Source organism: Tribolium castaneum, chromosome 2 (genome assembly GCF_031307605.1).
Source record: "Tribolium castaneum strain GA2 chromosome 2, icTriCast1.1, whole genome shotgun sequence".
NCBI lineage: Eukaryota > Metazoa > Arthropoda > Insecta > Coleoptera > Tenebrionidae > Tribolium > Tribolium castaneum.
Genome location: NC_087395.1, coordinates 5,389,015 through 5,408,526, shown reverse-complemented (window position 1 = coordinate 5,408,526; position 19,512 = coordinate 5,389,015). Strand labels below are relative to the sequence as shown.

Here is a 19,512-nt window from a genome sequence, read left to right as displayed (position 1 = left end):
ATTATAATTAAGAATATTTTTTTATTATCCTTAGATTGATTATATGTGTCTTTAATGTGTTCTTTTACTCTTTCGATACAATAAAGTTTTCTGTTGTTTCCTTCTTGTGTTTTAATATTTGCAATAATTTTTGTCAAAATAAGTTGGAATTATTATACATGTTGATGGTATGGATTTCTTTCTTTTTTTGAGTATTTTTTTCTGAAATGTGTACGTTTTCTGTTGTGTTGAATTATCTTCTTTCTGAGTATATAAAGAAATTTTTTTTGTTTCAGTCTCATCGAGGCTCCATGTGCGTTTTTTTTTATATAAGAAAAATTTTTATTTCCAATCTAGAAATTTTATGATATACTTTTAGCTAATTTTTCTTTTGTTATTTCCATCACTCCTTTTGTCATTTTTAATTTTTCCAGTCAAGAGTTATACCTTAAATGCGATCATAAATCAAAAACTTTTGTTTCAGTTTTAGAAGTGTATAGCAACAGGACATTTCTATTTTCTATCCTTTTTTAGTATATATGATTCTTAGTGTGATTTTAAAAAGGAAAATTTTTGTTTTTTTTACTAACGAATTCAGCTAAAAAATTGTAATTTTCACTTAAAGACTTTTAAGCGTTATTATTTTTAAAAAATATTTTTGTCTTTTCTTACTTTGTTTACTTTTAATTCTTTTATTTGTTAGTTTTGGTGGCTGATTCGTAATTGTAAGTAGAAAAACTGTAATCATTGCTAAATTTTAAATCATTGAATTATATATTTTTCTTTCTTTTTTTTTCTGAAATACTGAGTTATTTGTGACTGTTAAAAAATATGTATGTTAATGTTAGCAACATTGTAAAAATCAAATTTTAGATTTACTTAGTTTGAAGTTTGATTTCTTTTTGCTCTTTTTTCATTTTCTTTTTTCAAGTTGTTGTTACACCCTTTTTCATTCCAAAATATTTTTTGTTTATAATTATTTTATCTTCTACTGACGTATTTAAGTTTTTTGTTGTGCTGATTTTTCTTTTTTTTGCTGTAAACTTCCTTTGGGTTTTTTCCACCATACTGTATTCTGTGTTTTTGGCTATTTGCTTCATTTCAGAATATCTATAATAGCTTTATATTGATAGAATTTTTAGCCGAGAATTTGTGTTTATTTTTTTATCTTTCTTTGTTTAAATGTTCTGTTTCATTATATTTCTTTGCATCTGAATGAACAATGATATCTTTATTTTAATTTTTGCTATTTAGTTTTTTTTCTTATGATTAAAATTAGGAAATTTTTATTTGAGTTTAGTCATTGTTTTTTGTTTTGCTTTTGTTAATTGTAAATACAGTCTGTCTATAAATGAATGTAGGATCGTAGTAGGTATTAAAAGTTTACTGCTTCTTTCCAGGAAACACGAACAATGGTAAGTATATAAAAAATTTGGTCTTACTAGTTGCCTGAATAGATAAAAATTGGTACTTTTCAAAAACTTCATAAAAATAAAATAAATAAAAGCGGCAAATTCAAATTCCAGGACCACCTGAAATCTAACACTCTTTTATAAACAGTCCATATAAAAAATGACATCTTTTGAATTTGAATTTTCTTTTTGATACTATATTCAAATTTTTTGCTGCTCTTGCGGTTGTAAGAACATTTCAAATCCAACTTTTGTTACAAACAATACTGATTATATCGCACTGCTTTGTCCTGCAAATAAAATATTCATAAACCGATGAGTGTTACGCCTATTGAAGTTCAACCACCACCATGGCAGGACGCAAAGTCAGAGGCAAAATGTTGATCGAATTTATCAAAATGTTTTTTGCCCAAAGCTCAATCCATGGCTTTCCCCATATGTCAGCACGAAAACGCCACCCCATCGAACTTATAATTTGGATAGTGATCGTTGGAGCTGCAATATATGGAGCTGTGGTCCTTAGCAGTATAACTTTGAGGCGTTATACGGAAAATCCAACTGTGATTTCGATGGAAAGGGACCGATTTTCCTGGAACACCACTTTCCCAGCGGCTACAATTTGCCCCACTTATAAAATAAACGAGCCTTTGCTTGAATTGTACGTTCAAAGTTCGACAGAGAAGAATAAGACGCTTTTGAGGGAGTTTTTGGTAACTTTAGCTGGAGCGACTTATACGAACTTTGACACTGTTGTGGAATATGAGGGTATAGCTGAGGAAAACTATTTGGATATTTTGTTGGATTTGCAGTTCGAGTTTAAACCAGCTGTTTCGAATTCGGGTGGTAACGACAAAATGTATACTTTGCAGAAAATTGTTTCCGAAATGGGCATTTGCTACAGTTTTAATTCAAAATTGGCTATTTACAATTCACCTGAGTAAGTTTTTTGTGTGTCTGTGCTTCAATTTTTTTAACTTATTATTAATATATTTATTAAGTTACTGGGACGAAGGAAACTGGGATTTGGTTGAAGGTAACGAAACTTTTTACGTAAATCCACTAGATGGTGAAGTTTTTGCAAATGTTATGAACATGTCTACCGGTTTTGATGTATTATTGTTGAAAATTAATTTATGAATTATTTAATCTCATTTGAGCGAATTTCAGATTTATGTTCATGGCCCATATGAAGTTGCCGATATTGCAAGTAAAAAAATTACTTCACCAAATGGCAATTTCCTACAAATGTCTTTATCTGGTTTGACAATTTTTAGCAGTGAGAATATTAAGTTCCTAACAATCAAGCAACGAAAATGTAGATTTTACGACGAAAGCAATTTGAAACACTCTCCTGCTTATTCTTATGTTTTGTGTCGAATGGAATGCAGGGCTGCGTTGGCCAAACGGTTGTGTGGTTGTGTTCCACACTTTTATAGAAAATTGGGTAAGAATGTAATCGTTTTTTGTGTCAGAATTAAATTTAATTACTTATTGCAAAATCACTAAATGGAATGCATTTTTCTAGTGTTTTATCCATTTCATAAAATGACAAATTACGAAAATTGGGCAACTTTTGCTTTTATTGTGCGTATAAATGTGTTTTTAAAATAAAAGGACACAAAATGCTTTTGAAGTTTTGCTAAGTAAAAAAAATGATGGGTCAAGTCTTTAACATTTTGACAAGGATTGTCAACAACAATTGACTGTTTTTTGCATTTTTTAAATGTTTATCTAAGGGCATTTTAAAATCTTTGGTCAAAAATAAAACTAAAACTCAATATTTTAAACATATTGATACTTTTGCCTACTAAAATCCACTTAAAGCAATTTCTCGATATAGAATGATGATCCGTCTTGGTATGCTTTGATTGCAGAGCTTTTTCACTAAATACAAAACTTGAAATTTCAAACTGATTAGGTAATCCAAATAGGATGCGTTATTTTAAAAAACAAGCAGCCAATTTTAATTCAATCAATTTTTTAATAATCCAAAGCAATATCTAGTGTTAAGTGTACCTGCTTAGTATTTTTGGTTATATTTAAGAAAATTCCCTAAATAAAACCTAATTAAATTTGCCGTGTATTTATGGTAAAAAGTGTGGCTTCTTTACGCAAGATTATTCCGGTTTCCGGTTGTCTTCTTTCTTTCTTTTTTTCTTCTTTTTTTCATTTATTTCTTATTTTTTTCTTTTTTTTTAGTACTTAAACTGTACCTCAAATTTTGTAAACCATGTAAACCAGATTCTCTCAATATAGAAATTCTTTGATTTACCGGATTTTTTGACTGGTGTTTTAAAGATTTCTCTTACTTTTTTAAATTGATTTTTCAGAATTGTTTTAAAAATATTTTACGCCGATTTTTTTTGCGGTTTGCCCTTTTTTTCCTAATAATATCTGAATTTTCTTAATTTTATTCGGTGAATTTTGTACATTTAAGATATTTTTTAAATTTGGATATACTTATTCAAAATTTTAGTTGCGCTGGATTTTTTGCTTGTAACGCACTTATAACTTATAACAGTAACTAGATTGGTTTTAATTTTGCCATTTGTACATAAGTTTTTTATTCCTTTTTTGTCTGTAGTATATTTAACTTTCTGTTGTCTCTTTGCTTGTGGATGTAAATATGGGTAAAATCACGAAGGATTGCATGTATTTTAAATAAATTTTGCGGAGCTATGATAGATGTAAAGACATATTTCAGCTGAATTGTTAGTTATTCTGGCATGAATAACAGCTCTCCCCACACACAAACCGTTGTGACTTTAACCATATTTCATGTTTGACACATTTTAACGCTATAATTTTGTTGTTTTTTATTCCAGTTTTTCTTTTTTATCTATAATCACAAAGAAACGAGACTTTGCTATTAAATACTTTATTTTTTTAAATACGTACATTTTTTCAGCATTATTTTCTACAGTTTCTTATGCTTAAAATTAATTAATTAATTTGCTGAAATTTTTAAATTATGTTTTTCTGATGACTGATTGTTTTGTGTAAAAATTACGTAAAAACTGGCTCTAAACCAAAAAAAAAAATAAGTTAGTCTACTACGTTTCTTACATTTAATTGTACTGATATTAGAAATTCATGATTAATTTATTCACTACCAAGTAAATGGTAACTTAAATCGAAATATAGCTAATTTGGAAAATAATTACGAATTACAATTTTAATACAATTAAATTTTTGTTGGAAAATGTAAGCTATACAACAAATACACTTTTTTGTACTTCTAAAAATAGGTAGTTATTTGATAAGCAAAACATTAAAATATAAACATCGTATATTTCTTATGTCAAATTGATAAAAAAATATTTTCAATAAAAAACCCAATTTAATTAATTAATTATAATTAAAAAATAAAAAAAATAAAAAATGTTATCCTAAGGTAACAAATAAAGTATAATAGCAAATGCCCATTTCTGTGTAATATTATTTGTTTTTGAGATGCAGAAAAATTATTCTTTTAGCAAACTCACCCTGTTCATATACAGTAAATTTAAATTTTTTAATAAAATAGCTTTGTGTTCTTGTGGTTGTAGATAAGAGAATGTCTGTGTCAGTTTGTGAAATTTTTATTGATACATTACTCACAATACTCGTACTTAGCATTTGATTATTTTCCATCAATTCAATGTTTCTGTTGTATTTTTTATTCCTTAATTGACAACAAAAGCTTTACATTACATTTTTTATTAGATTTTTTATATTTCTGATAAACGAGTACTAAGGTATTCGAATTTTTAATTCTGACTTGTTTTTTTAAGAAGGAAGGGTTAATTTATGGGTATATTTTTTTTATTTGTAGGTGTTAATATTAGAAGTCCTTTTAATTAGTGATTAGCAATTGTGGAATAACTGTAAAGTTATTTAATAATTGCTAATTGTTGTTACCTATGTGTATATTGTTATGTGCGTTTTTCAATTCATTTACAATAATTGCTCGTTTATTTAATTTGCAGTAACTAGGTATGTTCTCCATACGTACAAAAGTTGCTAAGCCAAAAGGTTTGTATTTAATAATAATTAAACTTTTGGTTTATTAAATTATGTTTAAAATTTCAAGAAGTGGTTGATTGTGCAGAGGTTACAAATTTCAAAAATTAATTACTTACCTATACCTACCTTTCCTACCTAGTTAAATATAATTTGACGGAGCTTTATTAATAAACGTAGAAATTTCGTTGCAAATTTGCAATTCAACTTATTTAGAACAATCGTTTTTTTTACAGAAAAATTTCAATTTTTTTATAGATAGAATGGAATAGAAAATGTTTAAAAGATTTTTGTAAAAACATTCACAACTTTAAAATTTGCTGACCATCTTGTTTGTTTGTTTTTTTGTAAATACGCTCTTGTTAAGCTTTTCAAATGTTTCTATCATTAAGGACTCTTCAAACAAGTTAAACATTTGTGAACTATTTAAAATAATTTTTTAGTTTTTAATTTAAACTTTGATTTGTTTTCTTTTTTTTTGTTTTCTTTCTTAAAACTTTTTGTTTCTTGTTTCCTTCATTTGTGTATAAAAGACTTTTTATAATTTTTACGGTTATACTGTTTTAAATTATTTCTCCTTTTTTTCTTTTCTCTTGACAGTTTTCTTCTGACCTTTTTTATTTTCTTCTTTAAGTTTCGCGGATTTTGACTGTATTAAGTACAATGTGTTTTTAAATGATTGTCATCTAGTCGTCTGTGAATTTTCCATGTAAAATCAAAATTAATGACTGGCATTTAGACACCGAACATTACCATTCTCCATTTATTAAGTTTATAATTCAGGAATAAGCTTCGAGAATAAAAGTGTTTTCTTGCACAGTGTAACAATTGAGTTGCATTGCAACGAGATTTTTAAAATAAATTAATTGATTGACAATTTGTAAATTTCACAACTGACAGTTTTGACATTTTTTGACAGAGAATTCAATTGAGCAGAGCGGCACAAATTTTTTTACATGTAAACCAATTTCACAGTTAAGTAGATAAGAATAATTTTTAAAAACACATAATAATATTTGATTTAGTTTTTGCAATTTTATTTTATATACGTATAAAGTTAAATTTAGTTCTTTTCGAGTTTTTTCTTATCACCTAACGTGCAAACATTTTTTACGTCGACTAAAAACGACAAAATCTATACAAATGAATGCGAAAAAGTCTACTTTTTACACGCATAGTTTCTTAACGTTGTACCACATTTTAGAAGGTGAAAAAATATGTAACGTCCCTGGCCTCCACTGTCTGGCAAAACACAAAGAAAAACTGATCCTCCTCAAAGGCGAATGTTCCTGTCTCCCCAACTGCGACGAAGTCAATTACATTATCGAAGACATGGACACCCGGGAATGGTTTTTGGGCTCAAACCTGCAATGGGGCCTTAAAGAATACCCCAAAATGCGTTTACGCCGTGACATCATTTTCGGTTTTTCCGACCTACTCGGTAATGACAAAAATTCAAACAAAACGAAAATTAATTCAGACTTGAACAGTTTACATTGGCGGAATGGCTGGCCTATTTTTAGGCTGCAGTGTGTTGAGTTTTATCGAAATCGTGTATTTTTTCACGTTGAGGCTTTACTGGTTTGTGATTAAATATGGCAAAGAGACACGAGAGAGGTTCTGAAGAGGTGGTCCTGAAAAAATAAACAGTGGGTAGATCGTATGTAATTTTTTGCAGTGATGTTTTTTTCAGGTGTTAGTGGGTGGTCGCAGTGACATATGTGATGCAACAATCTAATGGACTAATGTTTATTTAACAAACTGACAGTAATACGTCACACGCAACACAGCGAGACGCTTTCAGGCTACAGCACAACACACGTAGGAAAATGCACCTGAAATTTTCGTCTCGCACTATAGAAAATTAAATCTGAAGATTTCATAAACAAATTGAATTCTTTGTTTAAACTTAATGTCGACTTTAACTGTACACTCTGTTTCATAATTATTTTAATTGTACATTTAAAAATAAATGTTCTTAAATAAAATTATGTAAAAAAATTGTAAATACACATGAATGAACCAAACCTAACTGAAAGGAGCAGGTCGTCTTCTGGGTGTGAAAATGATGATGTGTGACTGTGTCGATAAAAAAAAATACAATTTGAGAAAAAATTACCTCTAAATTTGCCTACGAGTTTTTTTCAAAATTTTAAAACTGCATAAAATATAGTGATCAGAAAGTATGAATGAAAAGGATGATATAGAGAACGAAGTTTTTTTGAAGAAAAAGAAGACGCAAATGCTAATGTTAGAGATATTTTAATTTCAGAGCACTTTGCTGGGTTACTTATAAAATAACTAATTAGAACTTATTCTTTAACATTTGTTCTTTAATTTTATTCTCACGTCCAAAGGCATCAACATTTTTGACTTACTAGTGGTTCTTCGGTTGTAAAATTTATTTCGGTTGAAAATATATGCCCACAAGACAGTAATAATATTTTGATATCGATTCAATCTGGATTTTGAACTAACCATGCGACTCAATGTAACAAGTAACTACTGAAATCGCAAGTGCATTTGAAAATTTTTAACCAACTATTGTTGTTCTGCTTGATCAAAGCAAAATTTTTGATCTAGTAAATCATGAATTATTATTATTATTATTAAAACTAAATACAGAGGAAGCAAGAAGATGTTTTGAATTGGTTTTATAGTAATTTCATAGAAAGGAAACAATAAGTAATTAATTATTAATAATATCATAGAATCTACAATTCAAAATTTTATAGCTGGAGTGCCACAGTGTAGTATTCTGGGTCCGATTCTGTTAACTTTGATATTCTTAATTGTATAACTAATTGCAAAATTCACATATACATTGACGATATACTGTTGTGTCTGTCAGTTCCATTTACTGATTATGTTTTATAAATAAAGATTTAAGCAGCATTCATGGTTATATATAAAAAACACGGTCTTAACCTAAGTGCAAATAAAACTTTACAGCTACAATCTTCGGAACAAATAGATAGCGATCTTTAATTAAAAATAATCAACATCTGAATTTAAATAACCAAAAACTTTCTGGACATAGTAAAGAAAAAAATTAGGAATTTACTTTGATAGTGCTTAGTTGTTTGACGAGAATGTACAAAAATCTTTCAAATTTCATGCTAATAAAGCTAGTGAATATTTATTTCAATAAAAACAATACATTTTGAAGCAATACGCTTGTTTTTAACTTTTTTAAGTAGCATAAGATAGAAAAAACAAGAATACAGTAAAACCTTTCAACAACGGACACCGATGAGGAATTTTTAATTGTCTGTTATGGACAATTATTTAATTATAATTTTTTTTTATTTAACAAATGGGTGTAACTGTGACATAGGAGTGCGACAAAGTAACCACAGAAGGTATATTGGATTTGTTAATTACTCAACATAACGCCACAAAATTCAAAATATTGTATTTATAGAACTACGTAGGAAGACATCATTCAATAAACTGCCTTCCAAAGATATTCAAATTTAAAACATCTGCAAATTTTTTTTTACGAAAAAAGCTTTAAAATATTCAGACAACATGAGTTTACAGTAGAGTTAAAAAAAGTTTTCTCTTTATCACTATCGTCTTCATCAATCTTTTCATCTAATTTTTCATCTTTCATCAAACAAATGTTCGTTCTTTGCATCACTACTTTTTCGGTCTGTCTGTTGTAGAGAGGTTATTTTACATTATTTTCCAATGCATTTGTTCCATTCCTACAAAAATGTCTGTTGTAAAAAGTTATCGAGAGGTGTCCATTAAGGGAGGTTTCACTGTAATATTTCAACCATTCCAGGATAAATGCAAAGTGACACCAACATTTGAAAATAATTTTAGTAATGTTAAGATTTTTTCAAAATGCACGATTTATATTTTGTGCATTTTGCGACAAAAGAGTTTTTGGTAGATGATAATCATTTAAATTGAAGTAATTCGTCGGAATTTGAAATTTAAATACAAGGCCTTGTCGGCCTTGTTTAACTTTCTACAAATGTTTAATAATTTTTCTAAAGCGTTTTTTTATTTCCGGCAGTTTAGAAAATATAACTTCGTAAGTAAATTGATAAGTAGTATATTTTTATCTTTACAACTTTTACTGTGCCGTCCGTTTAGTTAACATTTAGTTGTTAAGGCTCGTGATAAGAAAAAATGTTCGTTTTCTAATTCTACATCGAATGAGTTAAAAATAAACACGTGTTTCATTTGAAATTAACTAAATAAAAAGCTCAAAAGTTTAGAAATAAATTGTGTAATTCAGAGAAATCAAACTTGAGTAATAAGTTTGTTAGATATTGATCAACACGTAACGTAGTAATAATGTTATCAACCAAGCACTTTATATATTTTTTATTAATTAAGGTGTATAACGTCCTACTTTATGCAGGGTGATTCTTTTAGGGACTATATTAGAAACTTTTTAACTTCTAATATAGCTAGAGCTTTAAAATTTTGTATACGGTCCAAATCGACCATTTTGAGTTCAACAAAATTATTTCAAATAAATAACTTCAACCCTCTGCGATAATTTTTTGCATTCTATAACTGAGGGTTTGATGAATTTTCTAGAATTTTCAAAATTGTCAAGCGTCAAAATTCATAGCTAGTATGTTTTTTTTTCAAAATAGTTTTCAAAAAACTGCTATAACTCAGTTTTTTTTAATGGAACGACTCTGTTTCCTTAACGGCAATCGAATAAATATTTATATTAATGGTGACTTTTATCAATACGTCCTATATCTGTCTTTTACAGTTTTGAAAAAAATCACAACAAACAGATTTTACTTTGTAATTTTTATAGTTAATCAAGTAGACCTTGTAAAATGGTCGACAATTGTTAAAGTTCAATATTTTATTTAGTTTTTAGCTAGTTTATTATCGATTAAGCAATAAAACAATAATATTCAATTATAGTTTACCATAACTTAGTGAATTATGTAAAGTAACTCATTCAGTCTGCCATCGAATTTTGAACTTCTTGAATAAAAATGGTGTACAAATTTCTTTCAATTAATGGCGCAATTTTATCGTATTTTTCAAAAGTTAAAATGAAAATAATGAGCCGAAATTCAGTTTTTTGTGATTATTTCAAATACCGTAAGAGATAGATACTGAAGATGTTGTAGAGGTTTGAAGTTTTCTCGTTAGATGGCAGTGCATCTTTTTATTTACTACTGAAGTGTGTCCTATGTTAGATAAATAGTTCTATGTTTGATTAGATTTTTAGATTGTTCAGTTATAGAACTTATTGTTCCTGAATTGTAGTGTGGTCAATAAAGTGTTCCTCTAAATCTTCTAAAATCTATAAAAAATTGATGTTTTTCTGATTGCCATTAAAGAAAACATAGTCTTTCCAATTGAAAAATGTTTTATAATCATTTGTTAATTTGTTTCAAACAATTACAGTAGCCTTTGAATTTGACAGTTGACAATCCTAAAGACTTGAAAAGACCAAATGCAAAAAGAATTATTTACTTATTGTAAAGGGTTTACGATATTTTAAATATTTTTAAATGACCCCGGCAAATAAAAATTTGTATAAAAACTTTACATTCGTCAAAAACTATATCAGATAAGTATCACAACTAGAGAACATTTTACTCATTTTCAAGAGGCTAATTCAAAAATGCATGATTACTATTTAAAATTTTAAAGTTGGCGCCAATTTCTTGTAGCTCCGAAAATTCAGCCATTTTGAAAATAATTTAGTTGAACTGAGAATGGTTGATTTAGGTTGTGTTCAAAATCTTAAAGCTCCAGCTATATTAGAAGTTAAAAAGTATTTAATGTAAGCTCTAATAGAATCAGTCTGTATTTAATGAACTAGTTAGTGGCACTACATTTATAAAATGTAATAAGTTAACAAACGTTTTATTTAATTAAATTAAATTCCCAATTAGTTAATGTTTCAGCGAGTTGCAACTTATAGTAATCGCGCTGTGCTAAGTAACAGAAGGATTTCTGAAATTAGACCGATTTATTTGTGAGTAACACAGTCAATTAGTGTTACTCTTGAAATCTGTTAAACATTTCAAGTCACCCATCATGACTTTGCATTTTTCGAACACAACAGTCTATTTCAGTCTCTGAAAGCTCCACCTGAAATTATGAAAATGATTTTTCAGGGCGTATCTTTCAGGTGTTGGGCACAAAACGAGCTCCGATTGGTGGCTTCCGCATCCTATGTGGACCTCGACAGGATAAAGCTTTATCCTATTGGCTGTATCAGATGCTGTATCTTTGTCACGACTGAAATCTTCGGCTCGTATCTATCTATTCTTGTATTCTTTTATTCATTCGAGAGTTGCCGTTATTCTGTTTGCAAATGTTTATTTCCGAATAATTCTTAAAATGTTGTCGAATAGTCGATCGGCTCGAGTGCCGAAATGTGCAAGATGTAGAAATCACGGCATGATTTCGACTTTGAGAGGACACAAGAAGCAATGTATTTATAAAAATTGTTCGTGTGCTAAGTGTGGGTTGATTAAGGAGCGGCAAAGGATTATGGCGGCTCAGGTTTGTGATTAATTGATAATAGTAAAAATAAATAGTAAACTTATTTGTTCAAGTTCGAGTGTTTTGAGGTGAAGGAAGTTTCAATTTGTTTTGATCAATTTTTATCTTATCGATTTTATTTAATGTTTTGGATAAGTTTAGGAAAAAACATAAACATGCGTTTAAAAAATAATTGATAGCAATGATTATCAAACGATAACAGTGTTTTGCAATTTGAATACCTACTAATGTCAAGTGTTTTAAGTTCCGTCTTCAATTAAAGTTTTTAAGCACCGGTTGAAGTACTAGATCTTGTAATAAATAAGTTTTTGCGTACATGTACTTTTGCGTACTTGTACATATATAAAATTTCATCTAATCTAATTAAAAATTTGAATAAAGTTGTTAAATGAACATTTTTTAAATTTACAAATATTTATTATAATTGAACAAATTACAAAGTGAGTCAGCTAAAATTAAATATATTTTTGCTATAGGAATTCAGCGTTTGCCATTAAATCCATTTTTTTTATTTTTTTCGCAATTTTTCTACAATTCTTTACATTGACATACCTATTAATATTAGAACAAGCGGTGCTTAAATGTTGTTTTGTGCAAAAGTTCTCAAAAAATGTCGCCATCTTCAAAAAATGATTAATTAAAAAATGTTAAAAATTTAAATAGATAAACGTAATTTTGAATTTGAACACGAATTTTCTATAGAATTTTTGCTCAAAAAATTCTGAAAAAAATTACATGCATAGAGAAAAAAAATGTTTAATGGCAAACGTTGAATTCTGAAAGTTTATTAGTTTTTGAGATCTACCTGTAGTAGAAAGTGGATTTAACATATCACCCTTGATATTTTAATAGCTATATCAGTTGATTCACGTAAACTGATACGACTTACAAATATAAAATGCATGCACATATAATACATAATAAAAGTAATTTTTCTCAAATTAAATTGCAAATGCGCAAATTTTAATAGTTTAAGAGCCGGCTTATAAAAGAGTCATTAATTTAGTTCGGTTTTTTTTCGTAAAATAACCTTTTTCATTACATGAGTGTTTAAATGCTTAATTCTGAAACCAGTCAAATATATTGTTTAGAATATCGCAGAAAAATCACTTTTAGGACCGGTTTACAGAAGCGTCATTAAATTAATATGCAATTAAATGCGTGATTAACTGATCACGTGATCAAATTCTCCTAATTTCATTGATTCATTTGCGTTGTTAACTTTTAAAAACAAATTAAAATTTAATGGAACTTTCTATAAACCGGCCTTTAATTTGGCAAAAGCAGACCATTCTTAATACAAACATTATGTACCTACTGTAGTTCAGAAATCGCAATTATCGCAATGTAGTTTAAATTGCAATTAAACTTTAATTCTTAATAAACTAGCAAACAAATGGCAACTTAATTCGAATATTAGTTTAATCCTGAATTAAATTTTAATTTTGATTTCAGTAAACCGACTATTAAAATTTTAGCGATTTTAGTTAGCGACTTTTGTCACGTGATCCGTTAATCAGGCGTTTGATTGTAATTAACTTAATTGCTTCTGTAAACCGACTCTATTAAGGACGGTCTACTGAAATTAAATTTAATTCAGAATTAAACTGATCCGTAAAGTTCTTGTTCAGTTTTGTGTTGACATTCAAAGCCAGGGAAGAAAACTTCGTTTTTTAGTTTTTTTTTGTAAGTATGATTTTCTCTTTTACTGCTATAAAGAGCATAGCTTGATATTCAGAAACAAACTAATGTGTTTTTTACTGCACTTATTGGATTACGATCAAAAATTTAATCAGAAAGACTTTTATATACAGGCTGGCCCAGCTTAGTTCTCGTCTTCTTTAGCTCAGATATTAGTTAAATTAGACCTTTGATATTTTGTAGGTGTTATTTATTCTCTAGGACGTATTTTAAAAAATATTTTGTATTACACAAAGTGTCCCAAAAATATGTCGTTATAATGGCATGCTATTATATTTTAGTGCTCATTAGGATCCTATTCTAGCTTCTTACATATTTCTAAAGTTTTTTTTAATCGGATCCGAGATTACTAGTACAAAAAAATAGGAAAAAAAATCGGTTTTACATCTTAAGATTTAATAATTAATAAAAAATAGAGACGGTCCTTTCTTGATAACATTATTCTTATAATTATAATGCTCATTCTAATGAGCACTATAACATAATAGCATGCCATAAAAATGTTATTATGACGTCATACTTTTTTGGAACATTCCAGTATAATCAAAAATATTTTTCTAAAATACGTCCTAGAGTATTAATAACGTCTACAAAATATCAAATGTCCAACTTTACTTATAACTGCGTTACAGAAGACAGGATTTAAGCTGGGTCACTCTGAATAGTTTCATTAAACACCATCATTTTAAAATAAATACAAAAATTAAACTGGAACTAATAGAAAATTATTACTTTCATCGCAGTTTATTTTTAACAATTTGCTAACTTTCTTTATATATTTGTATTCATTTATACAATACTTTTTTAAATGATTCTCATCTAATTAAATTGGTTACATGTAAAAAAAATTGTACCGCTTTGCTTTATTGAATCATCTGTCAATAAATGTCACATCTGTCAGTTGAGAAATTTTATTATTATTTTATTGTTAAAATGCAACTAAATTGTTACATTGAGCAAAAAAACTCTTTTATTATCGATTTATTACATAAGAAATTCACAGATGACTAGATGAGAATTATTAAAAAACACATTATATCAGTATATCCCATTTCAGTTCATAGTAGAATTCCAACAGGGCATTAAAATTTTTCGGAGTGAAAAGGAAGAGTGTCTGTAAAAGAAAAGAATACTTTGTTAAACTAAATTTTAGCGACATGTTTTGAGCTAAAAAAAAACACCAGCAAGTCTCAATTTGTGCTCCATTTCACTCCAAATACGCTATTGCAAAATTCTACTATAAACTGAAATGGGATAAAAGCGAGTATCAGAAATACGTAATTATTTAATTTTAATTTTAATTTTATTAACAGGTAACAAAGGTCAAGAAACAAAACATTTTTTGTGTAATTTTTCAATAAAAATTTTGACAATTTGCTTATAATTTGGAAGAGAAACGTGTACCCGCCTGTCGATACAAAAATAAATGTAAGTAATTGAGAACACATTATTTCTATTTTTTATTTAAATTTTAAATTTAAGTTATTGTAACTGCATCTTTTTTTTAAGAACATTGTAGGTTCCTATACTTCATCAGCTTAATTGAAACCTAACTCCTTCTTTCTTTATTTATAATAATACTTCAATATCCAATTGTCCCTTGCGTTCTCTCTTCAAAAAATTTCTTTGTTCATGTAATTTTTATAATAACTACCAATTTTTTTACAAATTGCTCTCGTTTTTAAAAAAATGCTTAGTTTGTAAATGTAGTTATACTGAACAAGTAGCTGTAAAGGACTGGTAATTTAAATAAATCATAATTATTATAAAAAATAAACGAAACTTTTACGATGGTTAAGAATGTTTCTAGAAATTACTACTTTGCATAAGAATATTTTAAGTTTCAATACGATAAATGTATTAGATAACAATCAATTCGAATCAAAGTGATGTCATCTTGACTCAACTACCATTATTTACAACAAAACCTTCGATGATTTCGTAATTCAATCCGGTGACAGACTGAAGTGTTTGATCGATATTCCATTAACCAAGTATCGTATAACCTTGTCCAAACATCCATTGGTAATCATTGCAAATCTGATATCACCAAAACCCCCACAAATCAATAATTAAATTCCCCTAATTCTCAGGTGGCCCTAAAACGTCAACAAGCGGCTGAAGACGCAATCGCCCTTCATCTCGCCTCGGCTGAAAACGGCACCACTTATGATTACCTCCCTCCTGGACGCATCTACGGCATGCAAGTCACATCCCCTGAGCCGGAAGAAGAAAAACAAACGGCTCAACAAGAAACCCAAGACGAAATCCTAGTCAGTCCAGCCTCCATCGATATGCTTAGCAAACTTTTCCCTAATAAAAAAAGATCTGTCTTGGAACTCGTCCTAAAACGTTGCAATCACGATTTACTCAAAGCCATAGAACATTTTAATTTGACCAACTCGAAGAGTAGTTCTTCGGAGTCTGAATCTAGCTCTAAAGAGGAAAATAGTTCAGCTTTTAAACCGGTTGAAGCGAACAAACCTAAACCTTTCACAACTCCACACCAAAACTCCTTGCCTTTGATTTCTGGAAGCAAGGTTTTCATGCATAGTTTGTATCCGTTTTTGCCGTTGTTTAACCCACAACCTGTTTTACCTAGTCCGGTTTATGTTCCAGGATTTTGCGAATGTGAGCAGTGTAAACATAGTCTTTACGCTAGGTTGGAACCTAGACAGTAAATCGATGTGCAATAGAAATACAAAGGCAGGTTAATCCAAAATTGTAGACATAAAACTATTATTATGCCAAACACTTTTACAAAAACCTGTATAGAGAGTAGATTTTGAGTATTTTTATTTACATTTAATTATAATTCTCTGAATGTGACATCGTGTATACCCAAGCAATTAATGTGTCTTTTGTTTTAATTATTAGGAATCGTTTTGTTAAATATATGTTTTTCAGTACCCTGCCCACTTTTTACCTGATTGTACAAAAATGTGGTATCGGTGTCAATTGTGATAATTGATAATTGACACCAGAACGTATTTACATAGAAATTTACTACACGTTTAGTGTAAACTTATTTTTTGACATAAATTAATAATTTAAAAATCTTGAGAATAATCATAAAATTCTGCTGCTTGTTGCTTGTTGTTTTGTGTGTTACATAAAATTGTTGATTCACCATTTTTTATAATCAAAATTCATTACACACTTTGTTTTCTGCAGAATATCACTTGAAGAAAAAGAGTTTTTTAGAAAAAAGCTTTTATTTAAAACATGAACTAAAAAGTGAAAAATAAAGTTTTTCTATCAGACGAGAATATTTTTGCTTACAAATTACTAAATTAGGATTTTACAAATTATAAAAGCTTTGGGAACAGTGCTCAATTTTAGAAAGTAACTCTGTAATGCCGTATTATTATGACATAAGTATGGCTGTTCTCAAAGTATTTATAAATTTTAAAATCCTAATTGTAAGCAAAAATATTCTCCTAACAAGAAAAACATTATTTTTCCTTTTTAGTACATCTTTTGAATAAAAGCTTTTTTCTAAAAAAAATTTTTTTTTATTTTTTTAATTATTGCTTTTTAGTTTTTACTTATTCTAAACGTCTTTTTCTCTGAGATTTAGTTTCGCCGTACTATTATAGGACCAATATTTTGCTGATTTGAGCAAAATTGTTTAGTGGTATGTGATAGAAAACAGCTGTTAGCATTGAAAGCACATGCTAACTTCTGTTAGCGACATTTTTTTGTAACAAAATGTAATGAAAATGATTAGGTATTAATATATTTCCCAATGACCAACATACCGTTAATGTTGGTATAAGTTACATTATGCAAGTCTCCAAAAAACGTACTATTTCATAGTCAAGTAAAGATGTACTATGCACGAAGTACATACAAAATTTTATATTTGACTGTTTTACAAAAAGCTTATTGTAGCAGTGAAATGTAAAACGTAATTTCATTCTAGAAAAAAATATAATTTTTAAAGTTTGCTTTAGTGGCGCTAAAATTTAATTAATGATTGCTCATTCTAACGCCTGGTTTTGATGTTTTATTGTGCTGTTATACAAGGTGAGTTTAAAATAACACATAAAATTGTATATCTTTGTTAAAGTCATTTTTCAAGAAAATCCTGGAACAGTATGATTTTATTTTGATAAATGCTACAATTGACAACTAACATTTTTGTTTACTAATTTTGATATTACACTCCATTATTTTTCTGATAATAATAAAAAAATATTTATTAGATAAATACTCGCAAAAGGCAATATTTTTTGTTATTGGTTTATTTTGTAATGGACGGCCGTTTATTTTTCTATATTAGGATGAGAGCACATATTACAAAATCGACATAAAATAAATAAAATGAATTCTAAAATAAAGACAAAACAGAAAAATAATCTACCTTGTGTACAATTATCCAAACTGTTTAAACTTTTTTATTTTATTTGTTTTTTTTCCAATTATTTGTACGTAGATATATTATTTTTCGAAAAATTTTGTATATTTACCAGAAAGCTGAAAGAGTGACTAGCAAAAACAGAAAACAAGAATGTCGGTTACCATTTAAAAAATTAACAAACGACAATGTCAAAGTATAGAAGAGAATTTATAAAAATATAATCGAAATGTTCAATTTTTTTTTATTTAAAGCGCATCAAAAATATGACTTGTATGGTTTATTTTAAACTCACTCTGTAGAATAATTAATGATTTAATGAGACTCATTACATCCGCTACGAGGTGACATAATGCTTCTCATTATGAACAGTCAAACATTTTGATAAAAGATATTAAAAAAAACATTAAGGTCTTAAAGAGTGGGTGCCCGTTTTTACAATACAGAGTCCTTTTTAATGGTTTTACAAAATTAGCACTAATGTCAAAAAAATAATCGGTATATATTTTGTCACATTTATATTAGTAATAAGAAAGCAAAAGAATTGATTAAGGTCTATACTAGTGACTGTCAATTCATTTTTTCTATAATAAAAGGACTTTAAAATTAAAAAGTTTGTATTATAAAGACATTTTATTAAAAAAAAAATAAATAAAAAACTCAGTGATGCAGTGTATGCTTTTTTGCAAAATCAGAAAAATCGTAACACAAGTTGCCATACATTTTCCTTATGAAAATATCGGAAAACATTTTGAGAAAGAAAAAGATTTATTAAGGCCCTAACTAGTAATTAATGGATAATCATTTTTTACAGTCCAAGGTCCTTATGACAAGTTTTCTTTTCTAAAAAAATCAGTAAATTCGCTGCAGGGCATGGCAAACTTGTAAAAAAAGTTTGCTAATCTTGTGTCTACACATCTATATATTCAGCAAGTCTCTTAACTCGTGGGTTAAAAATAGGTTCACCATTTTGTGTTGAAAGCTTTTTTAATAAACTTTTGCTTTTGCATAAAATCTGGAAAATCGTCAGACTTGAAATTTTTTTTATTGTAAAAATATTTTCAAGAAACAAAAAAATCATTAAAACCCTAACACAATTTTTTTATTACACTACACGGAATGTTATTTAAAAAAAGTTTAATTTGTGACCAATTTTTACTTAAATAATATTTGAAAAAAAATTAATAAAATGAAAAAAATCTCCATCCATTTTTGTGTGAGATCTTTTACAGTAATGTATCGGAAAAAATAAATTGGTCTTTTTCCCTTAGATGTGTTATTATAAGGCTATATGTTTGTGCTAATACATAATCATTGGCCATCTTCAAACTTAAGCTACATATGTAAATTTAATGGGTAGTAATAAAGCAATTAGTAATAAATTCAATTTTGATCAGTAAAAGATATTAAATGATCAGTATTTAATTAATTTTTGCACAATAAAAAACTAAAAGTGATTGATATGATATAGGTAATATTTTGCACAGTAAGAGATTTAAATCACATGTCAACCACGCACAGTATTTTATTAAAATTTGTTCAGTATGAAGT

General features: G+C 28.1%; 2 protein-coding genes across 6 annotated transcripts; both read left to right on the top strand.

Annotated features, from left to right (window-relative positions):
• Positions 1–1,273: 1,273 nt before the first annotated feature.
• On the top strand, positions 1,274–7,588 carry LOC660323 (sodium channel protein Nach). 5 transcript variants are annotated; one of them, XM_064355002.1, is made up of 6 exons: positions 1,274–2,328; positions 2,390–2,501; positions 2,559–2,835; positions 6,598–6,834; positions 6,874–7,021; positions 7,087–7,588. In XM_064355002.1, exons 1-5 carry the CDS (start codon positions 1,742–1,744, stop codon positions 6,984–6,986), a joined length of 1,326 nt encoding a protein of 441 aa, XP_064211072.1. In that variant the 5' UTR covers positions 1,274–1,741; the 3' UTR covers positions 6,987–7,021; positions 7,087–7,588. The 5 variants fall into 5 exon arrangements, 4 of the variants coding, with proteins under 4 accessions (XP_064211072.1, XP_064211071.1, XP_064211070.1 ...); XR_010333135.1 differs by having other exon boundaries at positions 1,282–2,328; positions 6,874–7,042; positions 7,087–7,538; XM_064355000.1 differs by having other exon boundaries at positions 1,291–2,328; positions 6,884–7,021; positions 7,087–7,538.
• A 4,101-nt stretch (positions 7,589–11,689) lies between these two features.
• LOC103314548 (doublesex- and mab-3-related transcription factor A2) lies at positions 11,690–16,504 on the top strand. The gene is made up of 2 exons (XM_008200913.3): positions 11,690–11,900; positions 15,695–16,504. Exons 1-2 carry the CDS (start codon positions 11,736–11,738, stop codon positions 16,280–16,282), a joined length of 753 nt encoding a protein of 250 aa, XP_008199135.1. The 5' UTR covers positions 11,690–11,735; the 3' UTR covers positions 16,283–16,504.
• The last annotated feature ends 3,008 nt before the right edge of the window (positions 16,505–19,512 follow it).